General features: G+C 53.4%; 1 protein-coding gene and 1 long non-coding RNA gene across 2 annotated transcripts; both read right to left on the bottom strand.

Annotated features, from left to right (window-relative positions):
• Window positions 1–2,035: 2,035 nt before the first annotated feature.
• LOC126006383 (uncharacterized) lies at window positions 2,036–2,710 on the bottom strand. Its single transcript, XR_007494850.1, has 2 exons — window positions 2,528–2,710; window positions 2,036–2,247 (listed from the first exon to the last, which is right to left on the bottom strand). It is a non-coding gene; the product is annotated as an uncharacterized LOC126006383 (long non-coding RNA).
• Window positions 2,711–2,866: 156 nt separating this feature from the next.
• On the bottom strand, window positions 2,867–24,575 carry POLDIP3 (DNA polymerase delta interacting protein 3). Its single transcript, XM_049771635.1, has 9 exons — window positions 24,464–24,575; window positions 15,005–15,401; window positions 14,518–14,604; window positions 10,593–10,688; window positions 8,369–8,539; window positions 7,436–7,513; window positions 6,673–6,802; window positions 4,804–4,870; window positions 2,867–3,780 (listed from the first exon to the last, which is right to left on the bottom strand). The coding sequence occupies exons 1-9, from the start codon at window positions 24,520–24,522 to the stop codon at window positions 3,603–3,605; spliced, it is 1,263 nt and encodes a 420-aa protein (XP_049627592.1). The 5' UTR covers window positions 24,523–24,575; the 3' UTR covers window positions 2,867–3,602.
• Between the last annotated feature and the right edge of the window lie 169 nt (window positions 24,576–24,744).

Below are 24,744 nucleotides of genomic sequence, written 5' to 3'. Positions count from 1 at the left end.
GCCTTGCATGAGGAGGGACGGTGGTTCGAATCCCGGCACCCAGATGGTCCCCCGAGCCTGGCATGAGCGATTTCTGAGCCTAGAGCCAGGAGGAACCCCTGAGTGCTACCGGGTGGGGCGTTAAAACAAGACAAAACAGGGGCCGGGCGGTGGCGCTGGAGGTAAGGTGCCTGCCTTGCCTGCGCTAGCCTAGGACGGACCGCGGTTCGATCCCCTGGCGTCCCATATGGTCCCCCAAGCCAGGAGCAACTTCTGAGTGCATAGCCAGGAGTAACCCCTGAGCGTCACAGGGTGTGGCCCAAAAACAAAAACAAAAAAAAAAAAAACAAAAACAAAACAAAACAAAAAAAAAACAAGAAAATCTCATTTGGGGCCGGGCGGTGGCGCAAGAGGTAAGGTGCCTGCCTTGCCTGCGCTAGCCTTGGACGGACCGCGGTTCGATCCCCCGGTGTCCCATATGGTCCCCCAAGCCAGGAGCGACTTCTGAGCGCATAGCCAGGAGTAACCCCTGAGCGTTACCGGGTGTGGCCCAAAAACCAAAAAAAAAAAAAAAAAAAAACCAAGACAAAACAAATAAATGGATTTTTTTTTTTAATTTAAAGTGGACTTTTCAACTGCGTGTCTTTTGCGGGTTGGGGGGTTTGGGGTGATCGGTTCATACTCCTGGCATTACTGACAGTGCTGCATGATCCTGGCGGTGCTGGGCGGGACGGGGATCAAGCCTGGGCTGGCTACGTTCAAGGCAAGCGCCTCACTCACCACGGTCCTCTCTTTCTGGGTCCTGAGAACTGTGCTATGCGCAGTGGAGGGAAACCAAATTTAGGGGAATTGATACGGTGCCGGGGAATCAAGCGATGCACGGTGTTGTATATATGTATGGTGTGTGTCGATGTATAGTGTTGTCTCATCCCTGGCTGTGTTCTGGAACTCATCCGATAGGATTTGCTGACAAATCGAATGGGGAGAAGGGAAATCCAGTGCTCATGGGAGGGCTAAGGTATTTGGACCACTAGAACGGTGTTGCCAGGAAGGTAGTTGGACTCATGCCGAGATGCTGGGCAGATGATGGACGGGAGACAGGAGGGGAAGAGGCTGGCCCTGGACGTCCAGCTGGGCGTCGGCAGTAGGGATGTTTGAAAGCTATAAAGTCAGCCACGGTGGTGGGGGGGGGGGGAGTGAGGGCAGACATAGAAGCCTGCACTCAGCCAGCCCTGGTGGCCTTGCAAGTAGCTGTTCCCTTTCCGGGCACATGGTTATTTTCCTCTTCGGGGAAGTGGGGCATTTGCTACTGATGCAAAGGGCAGAGCCATTAAGGAAGGTTCCACTCCAAGGAGCACTTTCCTTCTCAACTCTGGGTGTGGGGCGGCCCAGGGCTAGGAAGGAAGTTGCAGGGCTGAACTTTCCCATTAGCAGCTGGCATCAACCTGCCCAGGTTTTTTTGTTCCTGACTCTTGCCACGGTCCCGGGGGACACCCCCACCCCCGGAGAACTCAGCTCCCTCTGCATTGCCCTTCCCCGTAGTTTCCTCAACTGAACCTCTCCTCTATGGGATCACGTCATGCTGCTAGCTCCCGACAGCTCCACGGAGGCCAGCAACTCATTTCTAACCCCCAGCCCCAACCCAATCTCTGCAGTTAGCAGAACCGCTGCTCCAAGGAGTCTCTGTCGGCGCTCTTGGCTACTCCTCCCTCCATCTATGTGGAAATGTAGGCTAGTGTGCCTGCCAAAGGGACCGCACCGTGGGGAAGGCCCTTACCTGCCAGTTGCCTCAGTATGACTATTCCGGGCTCAGAGAATCATTTAGGGTTGAAAGTCTTGGGGCGGGGGGGGGGGGGGGGTGTTGGGTCACAAAGGGGTGACCTGCAACTGTACAGAAGGTGGGTGGCTAGCCCGACACACAGCCAACCTGAATTCAATCCCTAACGACCCATATGCCCTGAGCTTGTGAGGTGTGATCCCCGAGCACAAAACCAGGCATAAGCCCTGAGCACTGCCGTGGCCCCCAAAACCAAAACAAATAAATGACAGCTTAAAGTTAGGAATATCAAACGTTTATTCAGAAATGTAAGTAACACAGAAGTATCCTTCATCCCCTAATGCTTTTTCCTCTCCTTTTGGACGAGACAGATGGGAATGTTTGGGAATGGGGTGAAGGGCGCGGGAAACACCAAGACGAGCCGGCCACCTTCTCCCTGTATGCAATGACATCCTACACAGCAAGGAGCAAACACCTGGTCCCCAGACCCACTGTGGGCTGTGCAGATGGCCGGTCCACTCCACCCGGCACAGGCCGGGCAGAGCCAGAGTAAAGCCACGGGCAGGGCACGTCATCCCCGCTTGCAGATGGAGGCAGAGAGCCAACTGTCCCCAGTACCGCTCTTTGGTGCTCTCGGGCCTAGAAGGTGGGGAGGGTCTTCCAGAGGATGGAAAGAGCTACAGCTGCCTCGTGAGAGGGAGACCAAGGACCACACACAGGGCTAAAGAGCAGAGACCCAGTCTATAATGGGGCTCCTGGGACTCAGGGAACCTCAGAGCAGGCTGGGCAAACTGGGCTCAGCCCGTCACCTCACTCCTTGACAAAAGGCTCTGCAGAAACAAGTATGTCGAGTGTCCCGGTTTTCTTTCCCTGCGCTGGCCCCAAGCAGGTCACAGGAGCCCCTGCATGTTCCAGGTCCTCTTTCCCAGCACTGCCGCTGACTCTTAAAGCCAGAACTGCTGCCCAAGCTACTGCTGCTCTGTGAATCTGGCTCCCCACGACAGTCCACAGGGCTGTTCCAGCAGAAGAATGACTAGGGCCTGGCTGTCTGGCTCCTCCCACTGCTGGAGCACAGAAACCCCCGCTGGGCATAACAGCCAACACAGGATTGGGTTGAGGGGCAGCGGACCCAACACGGCCCTGCAAACACCCAGACAAGAGTACAAGTCGGGAGCAAGCCCACACCTGTCAAACTGTCATCACGGTCCTATCAGAAAAAGGATGGGGGTGCACAGCTGCATGGCAGCTCCAGCTACCCCAGCGTGTACTGAGTCCTGGGTGGGTACAACCAGGCATCCGGCACAGTAAGGACCACGTGAATTCTGCATGCAGACTCTGGCAGCTGAGGTTGGGGGCCCCTCCAGACCACAGAGCAGGGTCCGTCGTGCTGCGGGGACTAGGAGTCCTCAGGTGACAGATCCCACCCAGGCGCCCTGTGCTGCTCCTCGCAGTCGGGCACTGAACAAGAACAGCAAGGCCTCCACTCCTGGATGTGCTTGCAGAGCTTAACAAAGACAGACAGCCCCTCACCCCTGAAGAAAGCAATCTCTGCAGCACCCTTGAAATGGGCCCTCAAATTCTACGAGGCCACTATAAGCAAGCCATCCCAAGAATAGGGGGTAAAGTATATTGTTTGGGGATGGGAGACACTCAGGAAGGGCCGGTCTGGGCATGAGGTGGAGAGAGAGGAAACACTATAGGACCAGGAGGGCAGGAGCAGCCAATGGGGCCTCCCCTGTGCCCAGCTCAGGGGGCTCCAGTCCCACGGTCATTGGTCAGAAACTCAGAAGCATTGCCGGGCAGCAGAGTCACGTCTCCGCCCCTGCTTCGGGCCCCTGGGCCCTGCTCAAAGTTTGATTTTGAACTCTGTGGGCTGGGTGGCCGCAGAGGGCCCGGAGGACTTGAAGAGCGCCTTCAGGATGGTGTCCGGATCCACCTCAGCAGGAGGGTGGGACGAGGAGGCAGAGTTCACCCTGCGGGGTAGCTCACTCTCCCGCTTCACCGTGGGGCCGTCGCTCAGCCGGCTGCCGAAAGAGAAGGGGGGCACCCTTGTCATTTCTCGGAGAGACGTGCCACTCCGAGGAGAATCTAGCCTTTGCGGTGCTCCGGCTTCATCTTCCTGAGGGTGGCTCTGGAGAAACCAGCTGCACTGCCTGTACCTCATCGTGGCCTGGATTCAGGCCCTGAGCCTTCCTTCTCAAACACGCCTTGCTCCTAGAAGGCTTAAGGTCGCTCTCAACCCTGCCCAGAGACCAGTCCTGGTCTCTGTTCGCCCATGCCCTATGTCTCACTGGCTGACACCTGCAGACCAGCCCCACGCCCGCTACAGCACAACCATCACCAGGAGAGAGGTAACTTCCACTCAATCAATGATATGGGCCACAGAGCCCGAAAGGACACAAGCGGCTATCCTGTCCCCGCTTCCCTCTGGGTTGTCTATCTCTATTTTTCTTTTTTTTTTTTTGGTTTTTGGGTCACACCCGGCAGTGCTCAGGGATTACTCCTGGCTCTACACTCAGAAATCGCTCCTGGCAGGCTCAGGGGACCATATGGAATGCCGGGATTCGAACCACTGTCCTTCTGCATGCAAGGCAAACGCTTTACCTCCATGTTATCTCTCCGGCCCCACTATCTCTATTTTTTTTTTAAATATAAAATCTCTAAGGGCCCGGAGAGATAGCATAGTGGCATTTGCCTTGCAAGCAGCCGATCCAGGACCAAAGGTGGTTGGTTCGCATCCCGGTGTCCCATAGGGTCCCCCGTGCCTGCCAGGAGCTATTTCTGAGCAGACAGCCAGGAGTAACCCCTGAGCATCGCCGGGTGTGGCCCAAAAACCAAAAAAAAAAAAAAAAACCAAAAAAACCTCTATTTAAACACCATGATTGTCGTCTATCTCTCATTTTAAGGCAGGGAAAACTGCCTCATACTCTTTCCCGACTTTTGCTTACAGGCGAGGCAAGAGCAGCGACCAAGAGCTCAGCGCCCTGATGAACACAGTAGAAGGGCAGCACATGCAACAAGGGACAGAGTGCCCCCCTCACACTTACAGCAGGATGGGCTGGTCTGACGTGATGACAGTCCCGTTCAGGTGCAGGTTGCACTTCATTGGCTGGCCTGGAAAACCAGAAAACAAAACAAACAAAAAAAAAAACGCTCATCTTGAGACCCCGGCAACCAGCTAGTAGGGCTGCCCCACTTCAGCCAAGCCAGACTTGAAGGGAACCTCGGAGTGAGACACCAGAGCAATTGGCTGGTGGGAGCACTACACTCTACTTCCCCCAAAACAAATGATGGTAACACAACAAAAATAAAATAAGGGAAAAGAACAAATCAAGAACCTGAAATGCAGTTTTGCACACGAGACCAGGGTTTGATCCCTTCACCCACACACGTAAAATTAACTAAATAAATTTCAACTTTATAAAAATATTAATACAGAAAGGGTAAAAAGAAATCATATAGGAATAGTTTCTCTCTCACAGACATTAAGTCAATGTAATGCAACACCTGATGCCTGTAAGCTAGATTTAATATAGTGGCCCAAGTTCAAAGTAAAAAATGCTCCACTATAAAATATTAATGTAATGTAAAAGAAAGCTTTATCAAACCTGAATGGATTTAGCACTTTAAAAAAGAGACACGAGGGGGCCTGAGAGGTATCACAGTGGAAAGGCATTTATTTGCCTTGCATGCAGAAGGACCGTGGCATCCCATATGGTCCCTCAAGCCCGCTGGGGGCAATTTCTGAGAGTAGAGCCAGGAGTAACCCCTGAGCACTGCCGGGTGTGACCCCCCCCAAAAAAAAAGAGACACAAAGAAGAAAAATAAAAAAACAGACCTGAGACAGTGCAATGGGGAGGGGTTTGCCTCGTAAGTGGCTGACCTGGACTCAACACTCAGCATCCAAGATGGTTCTCGAACCCATGCCAGGAGTGACTGCTCAGTGTGAGGCCAGGAGGAAGCCTCGAGCACAGGCAGGTAAACACCCCATCCCCAAGAAGACCAGGACAACAGCAACAACAACAAAGGACAGGTGGGGCCAGAGAGAACTCAATAGGCTGGAACACGGGCTCACAGGCAGAGTGAGGGTTTGAGCCCCAACAATGCCAGAAGAGTGACCCCAGCACTGACTCAGAAGTAGCCTCGGACCCAGAACGGGTAGAGATGACAAACATAAACTGCTTTTTAGGGGTTAATATGGAATAAGAACTTGGTCTGTGTATAAGGATTAATAACTAGAACTATGCTAAAATTTCTATATCCCCTGCTTTCTTCTCTTTTTTTAATATGGGTGCTTTATGGGGCCAGAGAGAGAGCACAGCAGTAGGGCGTTTGCCTTGCACGCAACCGACACAGGAACGGATACGGGTGCTTCACTGGGCCACAACGGCTGCGCTCAGGGTCCGCTCCTGGCAGTTCTTGAGACCATTGGGGCTGCTGGGGATGGAACCTGGACTGGCCTGATGTAAGATCAACAAACACCTTCCTCGATGAACTAACTCTCTGGGTCCTAATAGGAGACCATGAGATTAATTGGGCCGTGTGTGTGTCAAGGATAAAATCCAGGGTATGGGGGCCGGAAGTCCTCAAGTACAGAATTAGGAATTAGGAACAGACACTGAGCATCTAGTGCAGCCCAAGGGCTGCAGCTCTGCTTCTCTGCACTGCTCATGCTCCGCAACCCCTCAGCAGCAGCAGAGCTCACCTAACTGCCAGCACTCCCATGAGGCTCTTCGACACTGTCCTAGCAGGACCAGTAGCTGACTGGCCCCCTCTGAGACTCAGGGCTCCCCTGGAAAGATGCAGCTAAGAGAATCGCCCAGAGGAAACCAGCTTCCCCTCTGCAGAGCCAAGGGCCCGGCAACAGCAGCTGCCCAGCCCGGGACACTCGCGCTGCGGCCACATCGTCGACTCACCGTCCAGACACCTGTTGTTGTATTTCTTGTAGGCAGTGACGGCGTCATCCTTCCTCACGAAGACCACCTCAGCCACCCCCGGGTGGACCAGCCGGGCGCGCTTCAGGGCTCCGCACACGCAGAAAAGCTCCTGCAAAGGGGGTCGGACTGGAGGCAGAGTTCGGGGAGCACCTTTCTGTCGGTCGCTTCCTCCACTTTAGGGGGTGTATGGGGACAGGCTCACAAGTCTTAGAGGTCCTCAAAGACCCCTCCCTTGGCGCTCACTTCAGCAGGGGGGACTGAAGGGAGGTACCCCACCGAGCCCTTCTCCTCTGCTGGGACTCGCCTTGCCAACTCTGAAGCCTCAGCAACCACCAAAGGCACTTGGTGGGCCCACAGCCCCGGGGAGGGGGAGGCAGAGGAGGCACCGCCATTACCCTCCAGGACTGCACCCATGCCAGGTTTCCAGAGGGACGTGGCCCTGGGCAGGGGAGGGTCCTGCCACGTGTAGTCACTCACTGTGCCCCACACACAAAATGGATTTGAACTCAGGTAGGTGCCAGCAAAGGAGACTGTGGGACCAGGCCCCACACAAATCCCGGACCTCAAGTCCTCATGAACGGGACAGCTCATGTTCTCACAGCTCACTGTCAGGGAACTGCTGTGCTGGGAGAGCCCAAAAGTCTGCACAGATGCCCTTGCCTGCTCATGTTTCTGATGAGCCCCGGCCCTGTGTCCTGGGTAGTTTGGGAGCCCTGTCCAGGACCCCTTGCACAGTACTCACAACTATATCTTCCTCAGTGACGCGAGGGTGCAGGTTGTTCACGGTCATCTTGGTGCCTTCCAGGGGGCTGAAGACAGGCTGCCACAGAACAGGGTCGCCGAAGTCAGAGCAGAACCAGGCAAGCCGCCAAGAGCCCGTCGCCACTGGGCTTCGCTCACCTTGGTGTCCACTGTGCCCCCACCATCTTGTGCCCAATATGGGCGTATGCCCACACCCTTTATCTGGGCCTTCCCTGAGCAGACACGCCTCTCACTCACCTGCACCAAGGGTGCTGATAAACTACCTTCACTCTATTCAGTATAACACTTTTAGTTGGTGCTTGGCACTCACTGAATGGAAGCACCTTGGATCGAAGCATCCTCTGGATTGGTCCCTACCCGACCTGTTCTCCAACCCAGCAGTGGTCTTTCGCTTTCCAATAAAGACCCCGGGACTCGGGAAAACTGCTTGTGGATTTGGCTCGCCACAGCTGAACTATCTGGTGGAAGATCCTGAATCTGTTGTCCCCTTAAACGTGTGTGTGGATTATTTCCTGTATCAGCGTTTGCTTTCAGACCTGCCTCTCCCCAATCCTCTGGGATTGGGGCATGGGGCTCCCTCTTCACAAGGGATGGCAATGCCAAGCCTGGGACAACCCAAGGAAGCGCAGAGAACTTTCTTTTTTCTTTTTTGGTTTTTGGGCCACACCCGGCGTTGCTCAGGGGTTACTCCTGGCTGTCTGCTCAGAATAGCTCCTGGCAGGTACGGGGGACCATATGGGACACCGGGATTCGAACCAACCACCTTTGGTCCTGGATCGGTTGCTTGCAAGGCAAACACCGCTGTGCTATCTCTCCGGGCCCCTGAGAGTACCACTGTCGTCCCCCCTCCCCCGACTCCCAGCACCCCACCTCCAGAAGGCTGACCACGCCCTCTCCTTCCCCTCCCCCTTACTTCAGCAGACAGCAGGTCTTTGGGGGGCTCCTCCTTGTTCACTAGAGTCCGGGACAAGGCTTTAGTTCGAAAGGAGGAAGGCAGCAGAGGGGCTGTGTACGCATCATTCTGGACCACCTTGGTGAGGGGGTGTGCCTTGGCCACGGAAAGCTTAGAACTGCTCAGCCCGGTCTATATGAAGAGGCAGAGAGAACTGAGAGGGGAGGGCCCTGGGGCACCCCAACGCCATGATTCTGTTAGCAACCTTGAGGCAAACAGGTGGCCAGTGACACCCACAGCAAAAGGGGCAGCCCAGGAGCCCTTTCCTAAGCCTTGGACACTCTTGCATAAAGCTCCTGGCAACCCTGCAGGCCCAGAGCCATAGTCCAGCGGGCAGGGTTGCAGGAAGGCCACCCTGGTTAGATCTCCGGCACCCTAGACGGTCCTCCAAGCTATCAGAAACGTTTCTTTTTTTTTTTTTTTCTCCCAGAAAGTTTCTAAGTGCAGAGCCACAAGTAACTAAAATCAAAAACTAAGAATACTTACGTTTGGGGCTGAACAAAGGTCAAAAGCCTGGGATTACATTTACTCCCAACTGACTCCTACCACACAAAGTGAAGGCTTCCACTGGTCCTCTGAGGACGTTCGCAAGCCCCCTTGGCCGCCTCTCAGCAGCTGCCTTCAAAACTCAACCCGCCAGAGTGGATAATCAGTAGAGCAATCAGATCCATGCTGAAGAGCCAGGTACAGCAGGTAAAGCAATTTCCCTTGCATGCAGCCAATCCTGGTTCGATCCCCAGAACCATCTGGGTGACCCGAGCCCTGAGTGCAGGGCACTCAGCTGGGTGTGGCCAAAACAAACAAAAAAGCCCAAATCTCCCAGCTCTTTGGCCCCTGTTTAGGCCATAGTATCCCAGTATACGTGAGCCCCCTCTCATCCACCACCCCCAACCAGGGTGGGGAGCCTGGAGACGACAACCCAGTCCAGGATGCCAGGAAACAGACGCAAGAGACAAAGCAGCGAGTTCTCGTGAGCAGCAGGCATAGTCCTGCTCAGGACAAGTGTGGCCTGGGAGGCAGAGAGAGGCACACAACCGGCTCTGACACTAAAGAAAACTCTTCCATCCCCAGGTAACTGTCACAGCAGGTTCAGGAGGGACGGGATTCCTGGACCCATAAAAGATGGAGATCAGAGGCAGGGCACTGCCAACCCAGACTCAATCCTTGGCACCCTGCAAGGTTCCCAGAGTCCCACCAGGAATGAATGATTCCAGGGAACTGAGCCAGGATAAGCCCTGAGGAACGCTGGTGTCTCCCAAAAGCCAAATAAGCCCACACAAAAGGAAGTGGGAAGAAAAGAAACTGGCAATGAGCTTATATGTTCCCAATCAGCACTGAGAGCTTCAGTGTCAATTCATTACCACAGACAAAGCAGTGGCCAGAGTCTGTGGGTCTCTGAAGGCAAAGCAAAAGCACCTGGTGGGGAGACTGCTGCACCCCCACCCCCACTCTGTCCTCATCTATAGTTAGGCCACATGACAGAGCTGAGGGAAGCCCTCCCGTGCTCCCTCCTGGCTGTTTTCTGAGGGTGAGGGGCTGGGCCAAGCCCTAACCAAGCTTGGGGACCCTCTGAGGTGCTGGGGACCGAACCCAGATTAGCCACATGCAAAGCTCATGCGCTGCCCACTGTACATGGCTCAGGCAACCCCCCCTTCTGGTTCCTGGCACGGATATGGCTCCTTTACTAGCCAGACACCCCCGCTGAAGTTGGGCTGGGCCATGCCCACAGGAAGGATGACACGTGGAAAAGGGATACATCCTCTCCTGTCCCTCAAGTATCTTTCTTGTCTGTCTTTTGTTTCTGTTCTTGGGCTGAGGAGAACATTAGCAGTGCTCAGAGGTCACTCGTGGAGGCTTGACAGACCATACTCAGTGCCAGGAATTGATGGACCGGAGCAAGGCAAATGCCTCACCAGCTGTACTATCATTTCAACCCCCTAAAGCATCTTGAACATTGCAACTGGGGGTTACAAGTTATAAGCGCTGCAAATGATTTAACCCTAAATGGTCACCCAGACTATACACAGATGTAATCTGGGAGCAAGGCAGGAAGTTCAGCGAATCTTCTGACTCAAAGGAAGAGACACTGGAGAAATAAAGGGCTTTTCTTTTCTTCCTTCGACCCCCCCCTCCCCCCCATCCACTCCAGCAAAGCCAGTAGGGGAAAGGTGAAATGCCAACATACCACATGCTGGACAAAGCTGCCTGATGACGAGAACTTCATTTGCTTACTAGGAATGGGAGCTACCATGTCATCATCTTCGTCCAAGTCATATAAGTTCTGTAGACAAAGAACATTTTGGTGTCAGGGAAGTGGCTTCAGCAGTTTGCTCAAGGCCCCACCAGTCTCGACCCTAGGCTTTCTGGACTCTGGAGCACTTATGTGGCCCACAGTGATTTTGTTGTTTTGTTTTTGGGTTACTACTGGCTCTGCACTCAGAGATTGCTCCTGGCAGGCTCGGGAGACCATATGGGATGCTGGGAATAGAACCCGGTCTGTCTGGTTGCACACCTGCAAGGCAAACACCCACACATAGTGAAAAAAAGAGTAACATAACAAACCACAGGCCCGGAGCCGATCCAGATCCAAAGGTGGTTAGTTCGAATCCCGGTGTCCCATATGGTCCCCCGTGCCTGCCAGGAGCTATTTCTGAGCAGACAGCAAGGAGTAACCCCTAAGCACCGCCAGGTGTGGCCCAAACCCCCCCCCCCCCAAAAAAAAGGGCCCAGAGAGATAGCACAGCGGTGTTTGCCTTGCAAGCAGCCGATCCAGGACCAAAGGTGGTTGGTTCGAATCCCGGTGTCCCATATGGTCCCCCCATGCCTGGCAGGAGCTATTTCTGAGCAGACAGCCAGGAGTAACCCCAGAGCAACGCCGGGTGTGGCCCAAAAACCAAAAAAAATAATAAAAAGCCCAGATATTTGGAGCAAGCGTCAGGAAGGCACGTGACAGCCACAAAACCAAGGCAGCACCAGTGCCCAGGTATAGCCTGAAGGCTGAGGCGGGAGGCCTAAGAGGTAGGCTCCATGCTCTCTTGGCATTGATGGGCATATCCAGAGTACCTTACAACTGTAGGCAAGATCAGAGGTCCTAATTATAAGGACCAAGATTCTCCCCCTAACAGATCCGAGTCAAGTGTCCTTTCCCACTCCTGGCTGAAGGCAGAGAAAGAGTTAACTCAGAACTAAAACAAAAGTTGGTGCTCTCCAGGAGTAAGGAAGCAGGGGTTAAGTGAGCTTGGAAAAAGGCTCCCTCGACAATACAACGCAAAGTTTGAATCAAAGTACCCCTTCCCCGACAAACAGGGTTCAAATAATAGCAGCCCTAGACAACCAAAGTTGAGTCAGAAAAATCAGTGAATGGGGCCGGAGAGATAGCACAGTGGTAGGGCGTTTGCTTTGCATGCAGCCAACCCAGGACGAATGGTGGTTTGAATCCCAGCATCCCATAGGTCCCCTTGTGCCTGCCAAGGGCGATCTCTGAGTGCACAGCCAGGCAACTCGGGATGTCACCCAAAATCCAGAATAAGTAAAATGAAAATAAAAATCAGTGCTTAAGACATCTATACAATGAAATAATTGTTCTGTTAAAGCTTGTAATTTCTATATAAACTGCTTGAAGATTTGACTGGGGTCCTGCCAAGACTCCCCTAGTTGGATGAGGCTCGGGCCTTGGTTAACCAAATAAATTCCCTTTTGCATTATCGGAGGTGTTCTCTAACTCTCAACTCAAACCGTAACACTAATGTGTAGATATTTCTCTGGCTCAGACACTCCAAGGTGCAGGGCTGGAGTGCAAGCACAGTGGGGTATTTGCCGTGCACACAGCCAAACCAGATTCAATTCCCAACTTCCTGAGCCTGCTAAGAGTGATTCCTGAGCACTACAGGGTGTGGCCCTTACAAAATAAAATAAACAGAAACTCTAAGGCCAGCTAGGCCATAGAAACAACCTAAATCTCGGATGTTTAACTAAAAATAGTTAAACTAGGGGCCGGAGAGATAGCATGGAGGTAAGGCATTTGCCTGGCATGCAGGACAGTGGTTCGAATCCCGGCATCCCATACAGTCCCCTGTGCCCTCAGGGGGCGATTTCTGAGCATAGAGCCAGGAGTAGCCCCTGAGCGCTGCCGGGTGTGACCCAAAAACCAAAAAAGAAAAACAAAATTAAACTGGCACCTAACTGAAGGATAAGATAAAAAGGACAAAAAATATCTAGTAAAATAGCTGAAGGGGGGCCCAGAGAGATAGCACAGCGGTGTTTGCCTTGCAAGCAGCCGATCCAGGACCAAAGGTGGTTGGTTCGAATCCCAGTGTCCCATATGGTCCCCCGAGCCTGCCAGGAGCTATTTCTGAGCAGACAGCCAGGAGTAACCCCTGAGCACCACCGGGTGTGGCCCAAAAAAAAAATAGCTGAAGGGCCTGCTTTTTCAATTGTGGATCACTGTACACACACATACACCCAGCCATCTTCTCCCTCTGTCATCCCCTCTATAAAATTGATGTTGCCTTTACCAGAAAAGTAGGTGAAGAAAAAGCAGTTCTTAGAGGATTCTTCTTGTATGCAATTCCAGATGAGCACACTTCTGCTCCTCAGCAAATCCCCTTCTCTGACATGTAACTGATGCGCTCGAGATCAGCTTTTAACTCTTAGTAGTATATTCCTGGACTCTCGACCCCTTCCTTCTTTATTTACTGCTGCCCTACGGTCTGGCTTCTCTCCACTGCAGCACACCTAACCTCCAAAGTATCATACAATTCTATCTCTGGAGGCTGGCAGATTGACTTGGCACTTTAGGGCCTCTTAGCAAGGTGAGCTGGTAAAACAGCACATGTCTCTTACCCCCTTTCCCTTGACTACCCATTGAGTTTGAGAAAAAGGATACATGGGACCATCTTTGTCCTCTCTGACCCTTGCACCTGCCCCCCTCACCCCTACTGCTCCCACTTTCCCATAATGGTTCTCAATGGTGCTCACTCACTCAGAAACAGACTCCCACCGTAGAGGGGGCTGCCCCCTACCTGGTCTGTGTGACCATGGACGGGGCTCTGTATCAGTAGGACAAGTCCCAGATGAAAGACAAAAATTTGCACTTTGGGGCCCGGAGAGATAGCACAGTGGCGTTTGCCTTGCAAGCAGCCGATCCAGGACCAAAGGTGGTTGGTTCGAATCCCGGTGTCCCATAGGGTCCCCCGTGCCTGCCAGGAGCTATTTCTGAGCAGACAGCCAGGAGTAACCCCTGAGCATTGCCGGGTGTGGCCCAAAAACCAAAAAAAAAAAAAAAAAAAATTGCACTTTGAACATGTGTGTTTTGTGTTGTGGAACCTGAGATTCTTTATTTATTAATGGAAAGTAATTTGATTATTTGGAAGAAAAAAAAAAAAGAATGCTCAGTGAGGGGGCAAAGTGATAGCACAGCAGTAAGGCATTTACCTTGTACTTGGCTGACCTGGGATAGAGCCGGGTTCGACCCCCGGCATCCCAGATGACCCCCCCCCCCAATCCTGTCAGCAGCTATTTCTGAGCACAGAGCCAGGAGTAACCCGAGAACCACTGGGTGTGGCCAAAAACCAAAACAAGAAAAGAATGCTCTGTGAGCCTTCAGGAAAAGCTGCGGACTACTCAAGTGAAAAGGAGGACACCAGCCTTCCATGAACAAACAGAAGCAACCAGGCAGAGCAGGTGGGGGGGCACCAGAAACGCCCCCTTTGCCAAGTGTTTGTGCCCCCTCACTGGTGCTCACAGCTCCAGTTAGGACCTGGTCACTCTCGGCAGGCCCCTGGGACCACCTGGAGTGACGTCACATTCAGAAAGTCAAATGTAGGGACCAGAGAAAGAGAACAGCAAGGGAAAGGAACTTGCCTTGCACGTGGCCAACCCAATTCTGTGCCTGGCACCCCATCTGATCCCCGGGTCATTGCATTAGTGATTCCTGAGGGCAGAGCCAGGAGTAAACCTGGAGCACCGCAGGGCGTGGCCCCAAACCAGCGAAAACAGTCCACTGTAACACTACTTCCTCCAATTCAAGTTGGAAACACTGGTCGGGCCCTCCAAAAGTCCCAGAAGCTCTCCACACCTACACACATGTACCACACACGCACACGACCTACCTGCTTGGCCTGGCGGTTATTGACCACGTTGATCCTCATCCCAGCAGGGTGGGTGTGCTGCGCCGCCAAGGCCTTCTGCTGAGGAACCTGAAACACCCGAGGCACCTTTCATTACTGTTGCTTAGAGGTCCTTGTGGCTGCCCACCCAGAGTAGGAAGAGAAAGGGCCCGGCCCCCAGGAACCCCGAACCAGGCCCAGAAAATGCTGCAGCCACCACCGTGCCACTGCCAGCAGTGTGCGTGGCCAGTCAGGGTCACAGCAACTCACGGGTGATCTGAGAGTGGCCGACCCCATCAGGGTCCCCTGGGGAACACTCCACCCCCCGCCCCTTCCCAGGAGCACCCCACTTCACACAATGACTCCCCCCTTCTGAGAGAGGGGGCCCGGCAGCACCCTGCCACCAGCACCGGCTCACCCCTCTGTCCAAACTCTAATGCTCCCTGGCTGTGACTGGCTTTCAGGGCACTGAACGAGAACAGTCACCCACCTGGATGGTTTTGGTGAGCTTCAGCGCAGGGGTCACGGTGCCGATGGGTGGGCTCAGGAAGGTGGCCGGGGCGCTGCGCTTCAGGCTGATCCTCTCTCGGGCATCCGCCACCGGGCGGGGCTTGCTGGGGGCCGCGCTGCTGGCCTGCTGCTTGCGGGAGTTCAGCATCTCCCGGGCATCCTGCACTTTCCCTTTGATGCGGAACCGGGCATCTTTCTGCAAGAGCTTTTCCCGGGCATCCTTGAGCCCCAGCTTGAGGCGGGCGTCCACAATGCCGATCTTCTGCCGGGCATCAAACCTCTGCTGGAAGGTGGCTGTGCGCGGGGACTGGCTGAGGAGGTTCTGTTGGACCCCAACGCGAGCTCGAACCCCGCCGATCCCAGGTCTGATAGGGAGCCTGCGGGAACAAGGAAAAGAGATGACGCGGGGACATGAGAGCAAAGCCAGCGGCAGCAACAAGCCCAGCAGAGGGACAAGGAACAAGAAGCTGCTCCCTGACTGTGGAAGCAAACCTGGCTCTGACCTTTGCCGGGTAAACAGAGTCAGGAAGCTGAGGCCTCTGGCGGAAGAAGCCAGGCTAGCTCTGACCCTGAGCCGCATTTTGGAAAGAACCTCTACACGGCCAAGTGTGGGAGACCAGCACGTCCCACTGGGAAACCACCGCCTACCGGGCAGCCCTGCTGTCAGTGCCTTCCACAACCAGGAGCTCAGCACCCACCGGTGGACGTCGAGGCCCCTCCTACAGGGGAGCAATCAGGAACCAAGGGTGACCAGCTCTTCTGGGAGCCCAGAAACAACACCGGGACCGGGAGCTGGAGAGTCGTGCACCATCTGAGCCGGTTCCTCAAGCTGAACGCTTCATGGGGCCTCCAAACACAAGTTCTCCAGACCCAGCTGGTATCTAACACCTCAGTCCTGACACCGCACCCACGCTAAGGGCCGGGTCCACAAAGGTGCCCGTACTCAGTGATGCTTCACTTCCAAGTCTCGGGCTTACCACCACCCGATGCATCGGCTCTAACCCGAGGAGTTCCACGATCCACGATCCCCTCTTTTGGGAACTTGCTAGAATAGCTCACAGACTCAGAAATTTTCTCATCACTGGTTTACAAACTCCACAGGGAAGAGCAGCTAAAAGGCCTGGAGCACATATGTGGTGGCACAAGCACATTTTGGTTCCCTGAGCACCACTGGGTTGTGGCCCAGAGCCAAAAAATACACCAAAACAAACAGAACACCTTGGGTGTAACCCGGAAGCAAAGGGCAACAGAGTAAGGCAAGAGTGTGGGCTTGGGCTGGAGAGATAGCACTGCCGTAGGGCGTTTCCCTTGCGCTAGCTAACCTAGGACAGACAGCAGTTCAATCCCCGGGGTCCCATATGGTCTCCCCAAACCAGGAGTAATTTCTGAGCGCATAGCAAGGAGTAACCCCTGAGTGTCACCTGGTGTGGCCCAAACACCAAAAAAAAAAAAAAAATATATATATATATACACACACATATGTATATATATGAATATGAGTGTGGGCTGGAGCAGTAGCACAGTGGGTAGGACATTTGCTTTGCCAGCGGCTGACACGGGTTCATCCCTATATGGTCTCCCCATCCCAAGCCTGCCAGGAATTATTTCTGAGTGCAGACAGGAGTAACTCCTGGGCGCTGCGGGGTGTGGCCCAAAAACACAGGGAGGGCTGGCTCAGAGAAACACTCCCTCCTGGCTGAGGGGGACTGGGTGCAGCTGGCCCTGACCACATAACGGGACCGCAGGGAAGAGGAGAGAGCCAGTTGCCTGGCATGTGAGATCTGGCCAGTGGTGGACACCTGAGCCCAAGACCTGTCTCCGGGATGGACACAGCCTGACTCAAACCCTGTCCCAAAGCCCATCATGGGGCTGGAGTGAGACTGAGGAGCTTGCTTTGCATTAGCTGACCAGGGTTCAGTCTCTGGCATCCATATGGCCTACCAGGTACTGCCCGGGGTGATTCCTGAGTGTATGGTCAGGAGCATCTCGCGAATCACCAGGTATGGGCTCCCAGGCCCCTCCCATCAACCCGTTCCTAAAGTTTTTCCCCACAGGTGGGACACTTCAAGACAATTCAATACAGCGAAGCTAGACCCTCAGGCATCAGTTCTGCTTTCAGAAAGTCAAGGTGCCACCAAAGACTCAGGCAGCAGTAAGCTTGCAGGGTTAGGCAACGTGCAGCAGAGGGAGGCTCTGCACGGGCCAATCCTGGGTCAACCCTCCACTGTAAATGGTGCAAGGGTGCTAGTGGGCCAAGACTGAGCAGAGCGAGGGCAGCACCTCCCTCCAAACACCTCCAGCACTGCCATTACTGGGGAAAGAGAAACACAGCTTCAAGAAAGTGATAACCCTTGGGGTCCAGAGTGAGTGACAGCACAACAGTAGGGTAGGCCTTTGCCTTGCACGGGGCCAACCCTGGACAGACCCAGGTTCAATCACTGCATCTCATATGGTCCCAGCCTGCCAGGGGCGATTTCTGAGAGCAGAGCCAGGAGTTACTCATGAGCACTGCTGGGTGTGGCCCAAAAACAAACAAAAAGAAACAATAATAATTCTAAAAAAAAAAAAAAAAAAGGGGGGCCGGGCGGTGGCGCTGGAGGTAAGGTGCCTGCCTTGCCTGCGCTAGCCTAGGACGGACCGCGGTTCGATCCCCCGGCGTCCCATATGGTCCCCCAAGCCAGGAGCGACTTCTGAGCGCATAGCCAGGAGTAACCCCTGAGCGTTACCGGGTGTGGCCCAAAAACCAAAAAAAAAAAAAAAAAAAAAAAGAAAAAAGAAAGAAAGAAGTGTTGCAGGGATTCTGCCCCATCGGAGCCATAGGGGGTTGCACAGGAAATAATACACACACAGTTTAAGAGAATAAAACAGGTTCAGGAAACTCCCACCACAAGCTTACCGTTCACTAGCAAAACACACCAGTGGGGTAGATAGACTAGCTGCAGAAATGGAAACCATGGCAGCTTCTCCCTGAGACACTGGTCTTTACTGGGAAGCAAAACACCACCCCTTGGTGGAGAACAGGTAGGGGGCCAATCCAGAGGTACTTCCAGTTCATGAGGGACAAGCACCAGCAAAGAATTATCCAAAGTGAGTGAAGGAAGACCCATTTACTCCATCAGCAGCCCTTCATCCTAGCAGGCAGTAGTTATCAGAATTTTCCAGAGATGGGGCCAGAGTGATCACACAGTATTAGGGCGTTTGCCTTGCATGCAGCCATCTGGGATAAACCCGGGTTCAAATCACTCACCTCCGAGGGTTGCTGAGGGTCCCTCCCAAAGCCCAGTTAGAGTCGGTGACTCTCCCATCACCCCCATGTACTCTCGGGATGTATCTGCTGTTGGCATCAAAAAATGTTTAGGAGGGGCTGGAGAGATAGCACGGAGGTAAAGCCTTTGCCTTTCATGCAGAAGGTCAGTGGTTCGAATCCCGGCATCCCATATGGTCCCCGAGTCTGCCAGGAGCGATTTCTGAGTGTAAAGCCAGGAGTAACCCCTGAGTGCTGCCGGGTGTGAACCCCCCAACCCCCAAATGTTTAGGAAGTGGAGCTAGAGAAGCAGGAGCAGGGTTTGAGTTTCCCAATCATTGACCCCTTCTCCCACTGTACCCGAACAGCAACTCTGCCAGGTGTAAGAAAGAGGGGTACTGGGCACACATGTGGCCCTGTCATCTGACCAGGGAGGCAGCTGGAGGGTGTTTACCTTCCACCCAACCCACCCAGATTCCATTTCCAGCATCTCATAGGGTCCCCAGAGGCTGGCAGGAGTGATCCTAAGTGTAGAGCTGGGAGTATCCTAAGCATCCAGGGTGTGGCCCAGAAACAAAACAAAAACGAAAGGAAACAATCTGCTTGGGGCCAGAGTGAGGACGGCACAGCAGGAGGGCGTCTGCCTTGCACACAGGGGTACGTCACTGGTGTGGCCCCAAAACCAAACCCAACAAAGACCAGGGAGGCTGTGTGGCAGTAGGCTTCTTAGTGGACAGAAAATTGGAGCCTGAGGAGGGCCTGATCACAGCAAGGTCGATGGACTGACTAGTTACTGTGAAAGGAAATGAGGAAAAGAGTCTTACAGAGGTGTTTCGTTTAAAAATCTTAGTTCTGGGCCCAGAGCAGAGCATTTGTTTTGCTTTGCATGCCGCTGTCACTGACCCAGGATGGATCTGGTTTCAATCCCCGGCATCCTTTATAGTCCTAGTCCCTGAGCCTGCCACGAGAGGTTTCTTCTGGGGCTGGAGATAGAATATTGTGGGCAGGACACAGTTGGTCACCACATATGGTTCCCCCCATCCCCACCAGGAGAGCACTGCTCACCAAAAAGTGACTTTTCTCTTCAAGGTACACAGCACCTACATTTATTTCCTTTCACTTCTTTCAACAAAAGCAAGCAGTGAGGCTTAGGGAACCATCTGGGACACCCAGGATTGAACCCAGGTCATCCAAGTAAAAGGCAAATGCCCTGCCTGCTGGGGCATAAATTATTAAGCTCAAATTTCTTCCAGGGATGCTGATACAAAGGGGTGGGAGGCTGGAGTGATAGCACAGCAGGGAGGGAGTTTGCCTTGCACATAAGGTTGACTGGGGTTCAATCCCGGGAATCCTTTGAGCCTGCAAGGAGTGATTTCTGAGCACAGAGCCAGGAAGAACCAGAGTGCCACCAGGTGTGGCCTTCCCCCAAAAAAGAAAGAAAAGAAAAAATTAAAGGTGAGGTGCTTTGCCTTTTTTTTTGGGGGGGGGGGGACAGGAATTGAACCCAGGCCTTCTTACAGGCAAGGGAAGCGAGTCACATCCCAGCCAGAGAAATAGAGTAAGGCACGTGCTTTGCACAAGGCAGACCTGTTCATCTCTAGCATCAGAGCCCAGAACACTGAGCAGCCCCCGGAGCCCTTGCATGTGGCCAATCTGGGTTGGATCCTCAGCATCTAATAGGGTCCCCCCAAGCCTGGCCAGAAGTGACCCCTGAGTCCAGTCAAGAGTAAGGCCTGAGCACTGCTGCCCAGTGTGACCCAAAGAGTCACAAAATAATAACCCAAAGTTTCAGTACAGATATTTCTAGTTTTTGTTGCTGCTGCTGGCAGGGATCAAATCCAGGTTGTCACAGCAAGGGAAATTCGTGTTGACAAATGTGTTTACAAATGCAGTGACATCCTTAGTCCTAAATTTCTCCTAGGAAGCAGGAAAAACATAAATTTGCTGTAGGCAATAGCGTCTGCTCACTAAAACTAAGGCTTAGTTCAGGGGTCTCAAACTCGAACCCGAGGGCCGTTTGTGGCCCTCCGTACAACATGTTGTGGCCCTGCCCTAGAGGAATCTTTTTTTGTTTTACTTTAGTTGTTTGGGTCACACCACCCAATGTTCAAGGCTTACTACTGACTTTGCACTCAAGGATCACCCCGACTTTGCCTCCTGCGGCCCCCAGGTAAATTGAGTTTGAGACCCCTGGCTTAGTTCCACCATTCTTGACCGAGAACCCTCCCCACACCTGCCTGAAGTAGCTTTCCTTTTAGTTGACAACAAACCCAAATAAAGTGTCCTGCAAATGTAATCGAAAGGACATCTGGGTCCTTCTAGGCTTGCTCTACCTGGACCTGGACCTGGACCTGGACCAACCTAGTCTTCACACAACAGAAAACAAGACCCTCACACTGAAAACAAGTTGTTAGTTTCTTCATCTTGTGATAACTAAACAACCACAACACACACCAAACCTTCAAATGTGGCTAGAGACATTTTCCCCAGATACTATCTCTTGCAAGCTTGCTGGACCAGTGGATCTCTGGCAATCCATATGGCCCCCAAGATATACCAAGAATGACCCCGAGTAGAGAGCCAGAAAGAAATGCTGGACAAAGGCAGGTGTGCCCTGCCCCTCAAACCAAAATCCATCAATACTGTGGGCAGATAATTAACACAGGGGTTAAGGTGCACACGAGTTTCGAATGCTGCGAACCCTAAGCTGGTCCCCAGAGCACAACTGGGTTTTCCCCAGAGGGTCCTGAGTGCCTCAGGCAGGCGGCTGGAGTGATCCTGCACTGAGCAGGTGAGCTTCCTCTGGCCCTTCTAGTGAGGATGGCCCAGTTGGCCCCAGCACTATCTAATACTGGACACTGGGCTGGGCGCTCCATTGCAGGCTGAAGGCCATGGTGCGGACCATATGGTGGATTCAGGGGAGGGGATATCACAGGGAAGGCTGAGAACAGTCCAAAGGAGTGGGCCACATGCTTGACCTGCACCAGGAGGCTAAAAAAATATTTTTGTTTTTGTTTTTGGACCACACCCGGTGATGCTCAGGTGATGCTCCTGGCTGTGCACTCAGAAATCTCCCCTGGCTTGGGCGACCATATGGGACGCCGGGGATCACACCACCGTCCATCCTAGGCTAGCGCGGGCAAGGCAGACGCCTTACCACTTGTGTTACTACTCTGGCCTCAAGGCTAAAATAATTTTCAAGAAATCAGACAGGGGCCAGGGAGACGGCTCTAGGGGCTAAAGAGCGGGCTTTGATGGAGGGGACCTGGTGACAGCCCCAGTTTGCACAGTCCTCCAAGCATTTAGCTGGAAGTCACCCCTGAGCACTGCTGGGTCTGATTAAAAAAAGATAAAATAGGGCCCGGAGAGATAGCACAGCAGCGTTTGCCTTACAAGCAGCCGATCCAGGACCAAAGGTGGTTGGTTCGAATCCCGGTGTCCCATATGGTCCCCCGTGCCTGCCAGGAGCTATTTCTGAGCAGACAGCCAGGAGTAACCCCTGAGCAACGCCGGGTGTGGCCCAAAAAACCAAAAAAGAAAAAAAAAAGATAAAATAGTTAAAAAGAGGGGCTGGAGTGGTGGGGCAAGCATTAAGTAAAGTGTCCGCCTTGCCTGTGGTTCAATCCCCCAGTGTCCCATATGGTCCCCCAAGCCAGAAGTGATTTCTGGGCACACAGCCAGAAGTAACCCCTGAGAATCACCAGGTGTGGCCACCAAACCAAAAAATAGTAAAAAAGTAAATAAAGAACAGGGGCCAGAGGAAAAGCACAGCGGTAGGACACTTGCCTTACACTTGGCTAACCCAGGACAAATCTGAGTTTGATCCCTGGTGTCCCATATGGTCCCCCAACCCAGGGGCGATTCTGGGGCATAGCCAGGAGTAACCCGAGCGTCAGGGAGTGTGGCCCAAAAACCAAAAAGAAAAAGAAAAATAAGAAAGAACAATATGGGCCAAAGAGACACAGGGAATTGGATCTTGATCCCAGTGCCTTGCACACAGCTAATTAGGGTTCAAGCACCCACACTGGGGGGGGCAGGGTGGTGGCAGACATTCTGCTGAGATGTCCCAAGGTTACTAGCCGGGGACACTCCCTACAGGATGCTCTGCATTTGTTTCCATCATCTTAGCCACCCAGGTCCCTCCCTTCCAGTTCCCACGGTTTCTGAACTGTGCCTGATCGTCCCCCAAAGTGGCCTTCAGCTGTTCCTGCATTCAGGGGGGGAGCTAAATCCTGTCCTGTCCCAAATCTCCTCTGTCTTTGTGTACATTTCAGAGGGAATATATCCCAACCCCTATGTCAGGCTACTAAAGTAGAATTCTTGGCTTTGGCTTTGTTCCTGTCCTGAACTCCATCAGGGTCCCCAGGTAAATAAAATAAATCCTGTTTCTAAGATGTTACAAGTGAGGATTGGATTTTTCTCAGCCGGTAGGATGAAATCCAGTAACAGCATCACAGATAGTACCCAAGCTCCATCTAGAGTGAGTGACCCTTACACGTAGAACCAGGAAGAAGCCCTAGGAACAATAGGGTGAAATCCCAAAGCTTGATTAAAAAATAAATAAATAAAAGCATGGGTTGTAGCAAAAAGCACAACAGGTAAGGTTTTTGTTTTGCATGCTGCTGACCTGGGTTCCATCTCCAGCATCCCATATGTTCCTCTGAGCCTGTCAGAAGGTGATTCCTGAGCGCAGAGCCAGGAGTGATCTCTGAGTGTCATCAGGTGTGGCATACAAAAAGGGGGGATGGCCCCAAGCTTACTTGTGGCCCCAGGGAAGATGTCTTTTTATTTTTTTTTTTATTGGGGGGGAGGGTCACACCCGGTGGTGCTCAGGGGTCATTATTGACTCTGCTCTCAGAAATCGCTTCTGGCAGGCTTGGAGGACCATATGGAATGCCGGGATTCAAACCACCACCTGTCCTGTACAAGGCAAACACCCTACAGCTGCACTATCTCTGCGGCTAGGAGGAGATAGAGATCTTGAAGCAAACGCCCATGACAATCATCATCATCTGTTCAACACTCACCTATCCTGGTGCCAATTTTAAAAAACTATTATTTTTGTCTTGTTTGGGAGTGGGGGAATCCCACTACACAGGGTGTTGAAACTATTCCTGGGGTGGACTCGAGCCTCAACCCCATTGATAGAGTATCAATTTGTTTCTGGGGTCCACCAGGCAGTGCTGAGAGGCTCCTCCAGGTTCACAGCTCCGGGGATGCTTCCTGAGGGGTGGGAATTGGGGGGGTGAGAAAAGCCTAATGCTAACCACTCGCAACAAGAGTTATCTCAGCTGCAAAAGTCCATGCATACTCTTGGGATGTTTTGTTTTGGTATTCTTTCGTTTTTTATTAGAGTTGTACGCCCAAACTCTGCATTTGAGGTAACTCCCGGAGGAGTTGTTAAGGACCGTATGGGAATGCTAGGGACCTAACCCGGATCAACCCCATGCCAGGCAAGCAAAGCAAGCGCCTTGGCCACGGTGCACTCTCCCTCGGGCCCTGTTTTGTTTTTATTAAAAACAAACAAAAAAAGGGGGGCCAGGGAGAAAGATAGCGCGGAGGTGGGGCGTTTGCCTTGCATGCATGCATGCTTGCAGAAGGCCGGGGGGGGGGGGGGGTTTCGAATCCCATGGCATAGGGCATCCCATAGGGTCCCCCCACTTGAGCCTGGCGGGAGCAGAAAAATGTTTCTGAGGACGTCGAGTCAGGAGTTAAATCTCTGGGTGCAGCTGGGGGTGACCTGAAATCAAAGGAATAAAACAAAACAAAACAAAAGCAAGCAAACAAAAACAAATAACAAAGAAAACACAACAAAATTCTCCACCTGTCCACCTCGGGCCAGGAACCCGGGGGTGGGCGCGGGGGGCAGAGAGGTGCCGGAAATGGGGGAACCCCAAATCCCCAGCCCCCCCAAAAGGCGACTTTGCAAATTCAGACCCGTGTCCGGGGCGCGTGTCCGAAGGGGGGGAGGCCCAGGGCGCCGGGTCGGGACCCCCCAAAGGGCCTTGATCCGACGGCGGGGGAACGTTGGAGGGTCCCCAAATAGGGGGTCCCCCGATTCGAATTTGGGGCGACGCTCGGGCTGGGGCCGGGGCGAGGCCCCCGCGGCCTACCCCGAGCCCCGCGGCGGCGGCGACGACGACAACGACGACGGCGACGCCCTCCTCCCTCCCGAGCCCCGCCGCGGCCACTCACCGGCCCTTGACGGTGGCGCCGCGCTTCCGAATCAGCTCGTCCAAGGAGACGTCCGCCATGTCGCCCCGCTCTGCTCCGCTCCGCTCCGCAGCAACGAACGACTTCCGCCGGGGCGACCGGAACCGGAAGGGACTAGCTTAGTTGTTGCAGTGGCGTCACTTCCGCCCACCCGGCATGCTTCGCGAGCCCGCCGCTCATTTGCATACGGCGCGCGAACTCCCTTTTCGGGTCCCGGGGTCGGCAAAACGGGCCGATTCGAACCCGAATCGCCCGCGGGTGTC

This window comes from Suncus etruscus, chromosome 4 (assembly GCF_024139225.1).
Source record: "Suncus etruscus isolate mSunEtr1 chromosome 4, mSunEtr1.pri.cur, whole genome shotgun sequence".
NCBI lineage: Eukaryota > Metazoa > Chordata > Mammalia > Eulipotyphla > Soricidae > Suncus > Suncus etruscus.
The sequence above is the reverse complement of the archived record's forward strand: the minus strand, read 5'-3'. Positions and strand labels throughout refer to the sequence as shown.

What these genes read in the sequence shown, in the direction of transcription:
- POLDIP3 (XM_049771635.1), bottom strand. Translation starts at nt 24,522, where the DNA reads ATGGCGGACGTCTCCTTGGACGAGCTGATTCGGAAGCGCGGCGCCACC. An exon ending in AGCTCACCAAAACCATCCAG is followed by an intron (nt 14,605 to 15,004) that starts GTGGGTGACTGT and finishes CGGGTGTTTCAG; the next exon opens with GTTCCTCAGCAGAAGGCCTT. An exon ending in ATAACCGCCAGGCCAAGCAG is followed by an intron (nt 10,689 to 14,517) that starts GTAGGTCGTGTG and finishes CTTTGTCTACAG; the next exon opens with AACTTATATGACTTGGACGA.